General features: G+C 39.4%; 1 protein-coding gene and 1 non-coding gene across 4 annotated transcripts in view; both read left to right on the top strand.

Annotated features, from left to right (window-relative positions):
• Tax1bp1 (Tax1 binding protein 1) overlaps positions 1-13342 on the top strand; it is a 61622-nt gene that overhangs the window by 38698 nt on the left and 9582 nt on the right. For 2 of the 3 annotated variants that reach the window (XM_027429647.2, XM_027429648.2), the window contains exons 12-14: positions 764-864; positions 5319-5444; positions 9676-9747. In XM_027429647.2, the coding sequence (XP_027285448.1) occupies positions 764-864; positions 5319-5444; positions 9676-9747 (299 nt within the window). The remainder of the gene's footprint in view (positions 1-763; positions 865-5318; positions 5445-9675; positions 9748-13342) is intronic. The other variant, XM_027429649.2, reaches the window with a different exon arrangement.
• Positions 8693-8782, top strand: Mir1285 (microRNA mir-1285). The gene has a single exon (NR_105107.1). It is a non-coding gene; the product is annotated as a microRNA mir-1285 (primary transcript).

Below are 13342 nucleotides of genomic sequence, written 5' to 3'. Positions count from 1 at the left end.
CAAGTGGAGATAGGAGGTATGAATTGAAAGCCATCTGGGCTGTATAGGAACACTGTCTCAGAAACTAAACAGGACTCACACGCACACACAGTAGGAGAAGAGAATAACAAACAGATCTTACATAGAATTTGGTTTTTGTTGGGTTGAACTTTACTAAAATGCTAAACAAATACTCTGTCATGGAGCTGGATCCCCAAACCACCCTTTTCTTCTTTAAAACCGTTTTGAGACTGGAGCTTACCAAGTTGCTCAGGCTGGCCCTTGGGCGCTCTGTTTTGATGCCTGTCCTAGTCTTCTGGGATGGTAGCTCAATGTAGTCTCAGTTCTGGCAATATTCTAGGTTTTGTTCCTCAATACACTTACTCAACTTTTTTCTATAGGAAGATAAAATAAAGGAAAAAAATAATTTGTTTTTTGAGATAGTGTCTCTCACTTTGTATCCCTGGCTGGCTTGGATTTTGAGATGTAGAGCAGGCTGGCTTCTGACAAAATACTTCCATTTTTCTTACTAGTTTAATGTGTATGGATGTTTTGCCTACATGTATGTCTGTATATCACATGTATTCCTAGTACTATTGAAGGCTGGAAGAGGGTATCAGATAGATCTCTTGGGACTAGAATTATAGACAGTTGTGAGCTGCTTTCTGAGTGCTGACAATCAAACCCCGGTCCTCTGGCAGGGCAGCTACTGCTCTTTAACAGCTAAGCCACCAGGTTTCCAACCTCTGGACATTAAATATTATTTCTGCTTTTGTTACAACAGAGATAAATTTTGACATGTTAACAAAGGATCATGTCTGTGAAATGACCAAAGAAATTGCTGAGAAAACAGAAAAGTATAACAAATGTAAACAACTGTTGCAGGTAAGTTAGCTTCTTTTTCAGTGGAAGATGTATCAAATCTTAAATGCCTTACCTTAGTTGTTTTCATTGAGGTATGGAGGGTTTCATTTCCTGTTCTTCTATATTGATACTGCATTTGGGATGATGAAAGGGGTGTTTTGTAGGCCTGTACATGTACGTCTTCTTGTAAAATCATGGTCATAAGTCAGTATCTTCTATTCATATGTTATAATGTCCTTGTTTGAATATGTGTACCTGGTAATTGGATTTTTTTTTAATCTATATTAGGATGATACATGGAAAGCATTTGAACTTTATAAGGGAAGTCCTTTTTATAAATTTATTATATCAATAACAGAAAATTGTATTTCATTTATGTGCTCACTCATGCACTCACCAGTGTGGATGTATGTGGAAGCCACAGGTTGACTTCATGATATCTTCCTGAGTCACTTCCTCACAGTGATTTTTCAGACAATGTTTGTCATGAGCCTAGAGCCAGCAGTGTGGACTGGACAGGCTGCCGTGAGTCCCTGGGATCACTTGTGTTTGTTCTCCCTGCCACTGGGGTTATATAGACACATGTGGCCACTGGGGTTATATAGATAACATGTGGCCAGTGGGTTGCTCGGAATCGGAATTCAGGTCCTCAGTGCTTGTGCACAAGTACTTGACCCATTTAGCCATCTCCCAGACCTCTGTCTTTTACTACATAATGGTGACCATATTTTCATGATGAAGAATGAGAATGTTAAGCAAATGAGTTTTGTCTCTGTCTTAGGTTTCTATTGTTCTGAAGAGACATCTTGACCACAATATCTCTTATAAAAGACAACATTTAATTGGGGTGGCTGGCTTAGAGTTCAGAGGTTCAGTCCATTGTCATAATGGCAGGACATGGCAGCATGCAGGCAGGCTGAGAGTCCTACATCTTGCAGGCAACAGGAAATGGACAGAGACACTGGCGGTATCCTGAGCATAGGAAATCTCAATGCTTGCCTCCGTTGTGACACACTTCTAACAACACTATAACCCACTCCGAGAAAGCCAAACCTCCTAATAGTGCCATTCCATATGAGCTAATGGGGGCAAATTACATTCAAACTTCCACAGTCTCTCAGCATGAACTTAATTTAAGCAGCGTTGTTCAGATTCTTTCAGTTTGTTACCTTTACTGGTACTGGTACTCACTTTGCAGTATTTAAAGTATACGGGAAAAGTGCCTCTCATTTATATATATAGTTTAGAATACAGGAAAAATAATTTTCTATTTGTATATGTGGTTTTTAAGGTTTTGTGTATGTTTCTTTTTTGCATAAGGGAAAAGAAGGTAACATTTTTAGAACAACAAAATGAAATTTGTAGATTTGATCAGTGTTACCATAATAACGTAAGATACTTTTTGTTACTTGCTGCAAAGTGATGTTTAAAGTGTTTAATCAAATGTTAAACTGGACATTCTGAGATCTTTTTGTCAGAAAAATGAGGAGGATGGTACTGATATTCTAGTGTGACAGCCCTTGTATTTTCATTGATGCTGATGTGAAGGCACTCAGTGTGGTGCCTGTCATAGGGTAATGAAGCACACGTGACTGTGCAGTCTGTAATATTCAAGACTGTTACTGGGATATATATTATAATGAGGAATTTGGGTTTTGTTTAATTTTTATTTATTTTCATGTGTGTGGGCATTTTGCCTGCATCTGTGTGTGGACTGCACATGTGATAGCAGAGGTCACCTCATCAAGGGTCCTGGTAACTGTCTTGTCATGCTTATTGTTCTCAAAGCTGGCGATGATGAATGCACTATTTCCCCCTATCCCAGCAGTGCTCCTCACGGGGGTCTGCCCAAGTGGGCCATTCCTTTGTCAAGCCTACAAGATGCAGCTGTTCTGACAGCCTCTCAAGGACATTAGGATCAACTCCAAAAATGTTGACATGAATGCATCTATAGGCTTGTCCTTTAGATGTTTTTCTCTCTCTCTCTCTCTAGACACCAGTGTTTTTTTCTTTTTCTCTGAAGTAGAAGAGTCAATTTCTCAGCAAGCCTTAACTGCTTCTTTTTTTCAAGTTAGAATGTTTTGACATAGCTTTGTGAAAAAGATGTAATATCAGCAGTTTCCTCGATCGTTTTCCCACCTGGTACTGCTGTTCTAAGACTACAGATGGAGCTGCTGATGACTTCTGGCCAAAACTAAGGGGCTTAGGCTGGGTTTGTGAGGCAACTGTGTGTTCTGGTCATCTTATCTGGCATGTGCAGCTCTTGCCTGATTGGGTAGCCCAGTGTTCTGAGAAGAACGGAGGGTGGCTGAGTAATGAGTGTGGCCTGGGAAGCAGTCTGGAAGAAACGGGGAGGCGGGATATGAAGATAATTGGGGGTGATTCTCGATTGTTAAAGGTACTATGGACATTAATATATGTCTGTCATGGTCAAAGGGGATTAGAAATTTTCACTCAGATGCCTTGGGACTAGGTGGGGATTTAATAATAAATCGACAAATTGTTTTCTTTAGTACTGTTGTATCACTTTACACAGTCAAGCTAATAAGTGTAATGAGAATATTGTAGTATAAATTGCATTTCCATAATGACTTAATGTTTACATTTCTTATATTTTTTGTGTGTTATATAGTGTGTGTGTGAGTGCATTTGTGCATGTTCCTGTACCTTGCACACTGGGACACACACACACACACACACACACACACACACACACACGTGAGTGTCTAGCTGTGGAGACTAGAGTTCAATGTGCAGTAATGCTTTCCACCTTATTTTTGGAAACGGTTGATTACTCCCTGAGCATGGACATTACTAATCCACTAGACCGGATGATCAGTAAGCTCTGGGGATCAGTCTGTCTTGTGCACCTCAGCTTTAGGATTGCAAATGCATGTTGCCACACCTGGCTTTTACATAGGTGCTGGGGGTCCAAATTCTGGTTCTCATGCTTTGTGTAGCAGGCACTGTACCGACTGAGCCATCTCTTTAGCCCCTCAGTTATCTTTGTAAGCACTGACATATTTTTTAAAATCTTTTGTTAAAAAGGTGTGCATCTTGCTAAGTATTTTTTTTTTCTAGAATACTGGGAACCAAATTTTGACATATTGTATGATTATTTAAAGACACAATGCATGGCTAAGCAGGGATAGCTTTCTTATATACATGTGGGTGATTTTGGCCAGTTTGCTCAAAGAATTCACCCTTCAGACTAGAGTAGGAAGAACATCACTGTGGTGATACATTGTTTGATTCAATAAAGCCTGACTGAAGGATCAGAATGCAAAGCTAGCCACAGCCATAGAAGCTGGGCAGTGATGAAACACTTTTAATCTCAGGACTCAGGAGATAGAGGCAGATGGATCTCTGTGAGTCCAAGACTATCCTGGGCTACATGAGAGTGAGTCAGTTTAAAAGAACTTATGCCTTTAATCCCAGCACTAGAGAACTATATAAGGAAGAAGCAAAGGGTCTCATGTCAGATTCAGTTTCCAGTCACAGGGAAGACAGGATCTCCATTTCAGCTTGGTAAGAGCTACTGGCTGACTGCTTTGCTTTTCTGATCTTCAGCTGGAGCCCCCATATCTGTCTCTGGGTTTTTATTGTTGTTGTTACACATCACAATTCCTTAATGATGTTTTTAGAAAATCAAATGTTAATTTTGATAGTATCCATTTCTTTTATATATTTTGTATTTAAGAAAGTAAAAAGTTCTACAAGTTACTAAACATATTCCTCTGCATTATTTCCAGGAGTTACTCTTTTGTTTTTCTTGTACTTAGAGATCAAACCCAGGGCCTCACAATGTTGAGACCAGTGATCTACCAGTGGGTTACACTCCTGGTCCATCTAGATCTTGTAGTCAGCTTTTCCATTTATGTTTGTGAAACACTTAGAGTTGTTTTTGTGTATGTTTATGAAGTATGAGATGGAAGGTGTGGAATTTAAAAGGTTGGTCCTTTCTCTATTGAATTGCTCAGAAGTATTTTTGAGCTTTACCTCAAAGTAACATATTTAAAATGAAATTGACCCATTTACTTTTTGGTCACTATTTGTAACCTCTTCCTTGTGGTATTTTATGTTTTTAAGAAAAAAAAAAGCTAAACCAAAAATGGTTTAGATTTCCTCTTTTTGTAAAAGTAATACATACTAACAAATGTTAATAGTCTTAGAAATGTAAAGAATAAAGGCGATTAAAAAGTACATCCATGATCTTGATCCATAGACATAATAACTATTAACAATGGGATGCTATTATCTTTTGCAGTGTGTTCTTAATATGATACTCCATGGTCAACTGATCCATTTACCTCACTCTTTTTAAGTGCTGTTCCATTATGTAGCTGTGAAATGATTTATTCAGTCTTGTCTTGGTAAATTTTAACTAAAAATAATCATCACACGTGTGTATTTGCATAGATACCTGCGCTATGTTGAGATGTCCTGTTTTTAGTAATTATGCAAATTTTATTTAGGATGAGAAAACCAAATGTAATAAATATGCTGATGAACTTGCAAAAATGGAGCTGAAGTGGAAAGAACAAGTAAAAATTGCCGAAAATGTAAAACTTGAACTAGCTGAAGTAGAGGACAGTTACAAAGTAAGTTTCTCACAGACTTGACGTATTTTTTGTGTTTAGTGAACATGGTGCTGCTGAAAATGTATTACCTATAAAATATGAACTGAGTAAATTTTCAATATAGATAGACTAGGTAGTATTTAGTTGCATACAGTTTACTTACCAAACTGAGAAGATGGGCTCCCAAGTGCTTTGGTTATTATGGTTTTAGATCTTTGGATTCAAGTGGATTTTAAAATTTATCTGTTTTGTTTTGTTTTGTTTTGTTTTTCAAGACAGGGTTTCTCTGTATAGCTTTGGAGCCTATCCTGGCACTCGCTCTGTAGACCAGGCTGGCCTTGAACTCGCAGAGATCCGCCTGCCTCTGCCTCCCGAGTGCTGGGATTAAAGGCATGCGCCATCAACGCCTGGCTTAAAATTTATCTTTTAAAAAAGTTTTTTTTTTTTTTTTTAAGCACACATTCATTATATAACATTGGATTTCAATGTATTTTCATGCATCTGTATAGATTTATTTTTATAATATTCTCCCCCTGAAAAAAATATTTCCCACTGATACCCTGTGTGATTAGTTCCCTTCTTCATTCCCTGTCCTGTCTGTCTTCCACCTTCTCCAAACCCCATGGATTTCACTAGGGTTGCTTTGGGAACGTGGGGAAGAGGTTATTTTCAGAAGCATGGGTAATGCGGCAGTGACTATATTCTGAGAAAATGTCTCTATCTCCTCCAGCAGCCATCAACTACCAATTAGTTCACAGAAAAAATGGAAGTTCTCATTAGATTATGTTCTCAATGATGGGATTTTGATGGGCTAGTCTTGTACAGGTCTTAGGAAGATAATCACATTTACAAAGGCTGTGTCACACACACAGAAGATGGCAATTCCAGCATTCTACCCTTTTCTCTGACTCTTAGATTCTCTTTCTGCTGCAGTGTTCCCTGAGCCTTGGATGAGGTAACAAAGACGTCCATGTAGGGCTAAGCATTCTGTAGTCATTTAATGCCAGCACTTTGGCCAGTTCTATAACCACCCATTGGAAAGAGAAACTTCTCTGCAGCACTACACTAGCATAGTGGCTGTGAACATCATAGAAGGCAGCTTGACAGATACACATGCATCATGGCCATTTAGCAGTAGAATAGCACAAGTCCTGTGTTCTTCCTATCTGTGGGCTTTTGACTAGATTGATGTTCACTACCAGATCTGAGTTCCTTCCAATGGAGAATACGCTGCAGGCTGTTGCACTGGTGGGCACGATGTGCTTAGCACACAGGACCCATAGCTTGGTGAGACTTGATGACAGTTCTTTCCCAGGAGCTTGCATAACACTTGCTGTGAAAGTTAGCCAGTTCCAGTTTGGTTTCTCAAGTCCTCTAACCAAAGTATGTGATGTCTAAAGCAGTAAGGTCTTACCTTCCAGTTCTTGTACATAGCCAACAGCGGTGGCAATAGCTTTTGTTTTTTTTGGAATGGCCAACAAAATCTTTAAAAGCTGTCATTTCATTTTCTTATTATCGTAAATGTGTGTGTTAAACTATTTTGGGACTTTTTTTAGTTCCAAAATAATTTGTTTAGGGTAATGGTCTATTGTCAGGAACTTGCTAGTTTTAAAATTCATCATACAGATTACTGTGATCCTAAATACAATACTGTGAGGTAAATGGTATAATATTAAAGAAACTTATTTTTGCCAGTGTAATATTAGGTAATAGTTTGAATAATAAATGGTGTCTGTAAGAATGATAGAAAAAAATGAGGAAGCCACTGGACTGGTAAATCAAAAGTATTATCCTTTTAAGGAATAAAACATGGATAGGTTGAGTTCTAAGTAATTTAATGTTATGTCTAGCTAATTGTTTTGTTGCACACATAAATGTGTGTGTGGGGGGCACAGCTGCTAGGGAAGAATTGTAACTATAATGGAGTAGATTAATAATATCTTGAAGTCTTCGAGTTCTAGAAGGCCTAAAATAGAATTTGGGTCCTACATGATGTTGAGAATTTTCTAGGAGGATAAGAACTCAGAGTGTGTCCTATTCAAAGTAATTTGGAAGCCCTAAATGGTTGATAAAGTCCATTTCCTTTTGGATACCTTTTTTGTTTTTACTCATAAGTACGGGTGTTTTGCTTGTATGTGTGTCTGCGAATTTCTTGTGTTCCTGGTGCCATTGGCAGCAAGAAGAGTGTATCAGATTTCATGAAACTGGAGTAGTGAGCTGCCATGTACGTGCTGGGAATTGTACTCTGGAGAGCAATTAAAGTTCTTAATCCCTGAGGCATCTCTCCAGCCTCCTTAGATTTGATCTGTTATTATAGACCAGGGACAGGAACCTAGACAGATTGATCTGAAATACAATTTTTATGAAGAAACACTGAAGAGTAGTTGGGTTTGTTGTTGCTGCTGTTTGCTATTTTGTTTGAGATGTGGTCCTGGTTTCTCCATGTAGCCCTAGCTGACATGGAACTTTCTGTGAAGATCATGCGTGTCTCAGACTCACAGAGATCTGCCTCCCTCTGCCTCCCAAGCTCTGGGATTAAAGGTGTGTGTTAACATACCCAGCTATGAATAGTTTGATTTGTACGCATTAATGCTGTTGGTCTTGGGTAGTTATTGAAGGAATGAGTGACAGATTAAAAATGCTGGGGAGGAGGAAATGGTTGTAACGTGTTAAGCTTTGCTCACACTGTTGGTTCTGATGGTGTCTGTTAACTAATGGAAGAAAATAGGTGTGGGACATTTTGTTTTTACAGTGCAGGAAATACAGCAGTGAAAACATGTTTTACCATTACTGAAAATGATGGATTGCCCCAGCCTCGGTAACAATATCTGTAATCTTAAAACTTGCAAGTTTGAGGTGGGAGACAATAGGCCATTCATGTCCAGCTTGACCTAACCCTTGAATCCCTGGCCAGCTGGAGGCACAGGATGAGACCCTGACTCAAGTAACAGCTGGCAGATTTGGAATTTGGGAATGAGAATGGAACATGAATTAATATTTCTAGTTGCTTCTTGTGGAAAGAAGATGAACAACAACAAAAGAATGGTTCTAGAATGTCTTTAGGAAAAAGATAATAAAGAACAGGCATTAGACCGGATGTGGTGGGTGTGGTGGCATACACCTGCAGTCCAGCTACTCGGGAGGCGGAGAGGGAAGGGTTGCTTGAGTCCGAGAGTTCTGGGCTGTAGTGTGCTATGCCTTTTGGGTGTGTGCACTAAGTTCAGCATCAGTATGGTGACCTCCTGGGGGCTCCCGTCAGAAATGGAGCAGGTCAGAACTCCTGTGCTGATCAGTAAGTAGTGGGATGGTGTCTGTGCATAGCTACTGCACTCCAGCCTGGGCAACATAGTGAGACCTCGTCTCTTACAAATAAAGAAAAGAAAAGAAAAAAAGAACAGGCATTAGGATAAAAATATTGATGCAGTTTTACATAAACCAAAGAGTAATTGTCAAGGTAAGGAAAGCTGCCTCAAAGGTGCAAGGAATATTTTGGAAGATAGGGCAGAAAGAATGTAAAAGCCACAGGAAGTCATGGAATGAGGTAGAATTATGTCCTTAGAACATGACCTCACTGTTGCATTCTTAATTCCCACAGCAGTGGAGGTGACTGGCACAAGACCTGCACAATGTTGAGCCTGTCATGGGAGGAAAAGGGCCAAGGACCTAGAGGCAGATAATGGTAGCTAGGAGGGAAGGGCTTATAAGGTCTCACTGAATATCTGGGAATTAGTTGCTGGGAGAGGGAGAGATTATTTATTCAGTGGTATAGCCAGTAAAGAACCCATAATCCTCTACCTAGGATCCTGTAAGCAACCCTAATGAAGCCCATTGGGTTATCAGTAACGCCATGAAAGAAGAGGAGGGATGGAGTGGGATTCTGTGAGTAGGGGGAGAACAGGACAATAGGAGGTGACTGTGTTACAGATATACTATGCTTATGATGCCACAAGAAACTCATGCCTAATCAGTGTGTTCACAAACTTTAAAGGGGAAGCTAGGTGAGACATGAGAATTAAGAACTCGAGACTAACCCAGTTGTAGGCCAGCCTGGCTATATAACTCCAAAAATAGAAAAAAGAAAGAAAAGAAAAGGAAATTGGTCAGTAATGGCAACTGATACAAAGACTGGGAACTGAGGAAAATAACTGAATGTGTTGATGAAACTTAGTTTGATAGTATAGTACTAAGTGGATCTATGCATAAGGAGAAAGTAGATAATAAGAATATTAATGATGATTTTTTTTTTATTCAGCTACAATTGGCAGAGAAAGATAAAGAAATAAATGGTCTGGCCTCGAATTTGGAAAATCTCTCAAGGGAGAAGGTATTGAACAATGCACTTTAATAACTGTGGACATCCTGTAACCATTCTTTGCTTTCTTCTGTTCATCTTCTCTTTGAAAGCTTTCTTCCATGTCTTCAACTGTCAACTCCTTGGTAGTAAACAGTAATTCACATACCAATTTTATTTCCAAGTTCCACATATACCAGTGTTGAGAAATAGGCCAAAATTGAAAATTACTTCATTACCTACTTTGAATTTAACAGTAAACTAAGTTTATAGTATTCAAATTTAGACAAGGAGTGAATTTTTAATTTTTTTGTTCAGACTTAGGTATTTTCTTGCAAACAAGTAAAGTAAATGGGAAACTACTGTTTCTTGCCATTGATGAAATTCAAGCTTTTAAATCAGTTTTTCTCAACCTTTCTAATGCTGCAGCCTTTTAATACATTCCTAAATGTTTGAAAGCTTGTGTCTTCTGTGTGAGTTTGATGCTTGTCAATGTGTACAAAGCTTATCAATGTGTACAATGAGTCAGGTGGTAGTTTGGGTGGGTTAGGAAAATGCAGCATTGGAAGATCCACTTAAGGAGTCTTCATGTGTTGTGGTTTGACAATAGTTTGCTTGTCCTACTAGTACCCTGCAGTCAGTCAGCTGTGACGCTACTGCATTGCCATCTCCGGCAGGTTAGGGCTCAGTTGTATATGCTTGCTTCCACGTCAGATGCCAGCCACAGTTTCCACAATTTTTAATTATGCAAATATATTTGTATATATTTTATGCTTCTTTGTTAGGTATCTGTCCCTTCTACTTAACTGCAAGGACCATGAAGAGTACAGAGTATACCTGTTTTAGTCATTGTATTTGTAGTCCCCATTACAGTACTTAGTATTTGAAGTAAAATATTTTTGAATATTTTTTTGTTGAATAAATAAGCTGATAGAACAAAGTTAATTTATAGATAGCATTTGCTTATAAAAATATTTGATGAAAGAAATATACTGAGACCAGTAGTTTTATTGTCTGTTTTAAAAGTGTTAGCCTTGTCAGTTAATGCCATGTCGGATACTTGCTGTCTGCTTTGGTTTATTACTATTATTCTAGAACTTTTAAGTTATTCCTAGTCTCCTGTAGTATTGTCATAGTTTATATCACTTGAAGCAAAGTATTTGTGATTGTTATTTCAAATAGCTTATTTAATCTTTAGTGTCTGTTCCACAAGAGTATTTTTGAGAACTCTAAAAACTGTCCATCCAAACATCAGAAGATTGGTGTTAGGTTCTCACTGTTTATCACTGTGCCTAGAAGGAAGCAGTGGTCATTAAGCATTCGTTGAGTGAATAAGTGCTGACCCTACTGTTTTTATTTCTTGTGTATATGAGTGTTTGCCTGTATGCATGTGTATGCATATGTTAACCCCTAATCCCCTCCTCTTTTTTTTTTTTTTTTTTTTTTTGAGGGGGATGGTGTAAAAAGGAAACACAGTATAAACCAGGGGAAGATGGAATGAAGGCAGTATGGGAGGAAGAGCAGACCAGAAGGTGCCTGTTAGCCTCCATGTGAGTGCTGAGCACTGAACCTGGGTCCTTGACAAGAGCAACAAGTATTGTTAACCCCTAAGCTGTGTTTTTAGCTGCTGCTCCTCATTGAGACCCAGTTTGCTTTGAACTCACTATATAGTCCAGGTTTACCTCAAACTCTGGTGATCTTCTTTCAACCTGGTTTTTTTTTTTTTTTTTTTTTGTGGTTGTTTGTTTGGTTTTTCGAGACAGGGTTTCTCTGTAGCTTTGGAGCCTGTCCTGGAACTAGCTCTGTAGACCAGGCTGGCCTCGAACTCAGAGATCCGCCTGCCTCTGCCTCTGCCTCTGCCTCCCGGTGCTGGGATTAAAGGCGTGTGTCACCACAACCCAGAGTGTTGTTTATTTTATGTGCATAGATATTTTGCCTACATGTATGGTTGTGCATCATGTGTGTGCCTGGTGCCCATAGAGGCCATAAGAGGGTGTCAGGTTTTTGCCCAGTTATAGGCTGCCATGTGGGTGCTAGGAATGGAACCCCGTCCCCTGGAAGAGCAACCAGTGTTCTTCACTGCTGATGTCTCTCTCCAGCTCACAACTCTCTCTTTCAAAAAACAAAAATTTATTTTACATACCTACCAGTTTCCTCTCCCTCCTCTCCTCCCATTCCCACTCTCGATTGCCACCCCACCCCCATCCACTCCTCCATTTCCATTCAGAAGTGGTAAGGTCTCCCATGGGAGACAGCAAAGTATGGCATATCAAGTTGAGGCAGGACCAAGCCGCTCCCCCTTGCATCAAGTCTGGGCAAGGCATCCCACCATAGGGAGTAGGCTCCAGAGAGCCAGCTCATGCTACAGGGACAGGTCTTGGTCCCACTGCTAGGGGCCCCACAAAAGACCACGCACACAACTGTCACCCACATGCAGAGGGCATAGGTTGGTCCCATGCTGGCTCCCTATCGGTTCGTCCAGAGTCTGTGAGCTCCCATGAGCTCACGTCAGCTATATCTGTGGGTTTCCCAGTTATGATCTTGACAACTCCTTTTATTTAAAAAGACAAATAATTAGTTTTGCCAAGATTCACTCAATTCAAATTACCTGTACCATTTTGTAGATTGGTAAGTGTTTCCTTAGATACTAAAGTGAAATTAGTAGATTCCTAAGAAATTCAACCTTCACAGCATTTCCCTTTGTTTGAGCAGGGGTGGGTCTTGAGATGGTATCTATGTGTGTAGGTCATGCTGGCCTCCAGTGTCTATACTCTACTTCCTGGGTACTAGGACCATACCTTATATACACATTTGAATGTTAAAATCTCTTATATTTGTTTGTAGAAAAAACTGGTGGCTTAAGAGGAGATGTAACTTGGCTGAGTCTATGAATGCTTGAGACCTCTAGTCTAGGTTATTTAGGGGGTCTCCTGCATCTTTCCCTCTCCCCTTTTCTCTTTTCTCTCTCCTATCATAGGGTGTTTTGGATTGTGCTGGGGAATCAAACCCAGGGCATGTGCAGGCTTGTCAAGTGTTCTACCATTAAGCTGTGTCTTCAACTTTGAGATTTCAACAGAGATTTTCAATATAACCCAGAGTGCCTTGAATTCACTTTGAATCTCAGGCTAGCCTCAATTTTGGGATCCTCCTTCCTCTACCACCCAAATACTGGGATGTTATTTTTAAATATTGGCAGTTTAAAACATTTATACATCCATTTCATAATCATTTTGCTAATTTATGCAGAAGCCTGCCGGGATTTTTTAATCAGGGTTTCATTGTATCTATATTATTAGTGTAAAAATGTTTTCTGTACATGTACTTGGTATGTATCTCTCCATTCGTGCCATCTTTAATCACAGTCAGGTTTTGAATGAATACAACTTTTTTTTTTTTTTTTTTTTCCTTCTCCAGACAGGGTTTCTCTGTGGCTTTGGAGGCTGTCCTGGAGCTAGCTCTTGTAGACTAGGCTGGTCTCGAACCACCTACCTCTGCCTCACGAGTGCTGGGATTAAAGGCGTTTGCCACCAACGCCTGGCCTAGGATAATGTAATTCTTTTAAAAAGATTTTTTTTAAAACTGACTTTTTAGTCTTGTGGTTAAACTTTCTATGTTTTTTTTTTCTTTT

Source organism: Cricetulus griseus, chromosome 8 (assembly GCF_003668045.3).
Source record: "Cricetulus griseus strain 17A/GY chromosome 8, alternate assembly CriGri-PICRH-1.0, whole genome shotgun sequence".
Taxonomy (NCBI): Eukaryota; Metazoa; Chordata; class Mammalia; order Rodentia; family Cricetidae; genus Cricetulus; species Cricetulus griseus.
The sequence above is the reverse complement of the archived record's forward strand: the minus strand, read 5'-3'. Positions and strand labels throughout refer to the sequence as shown.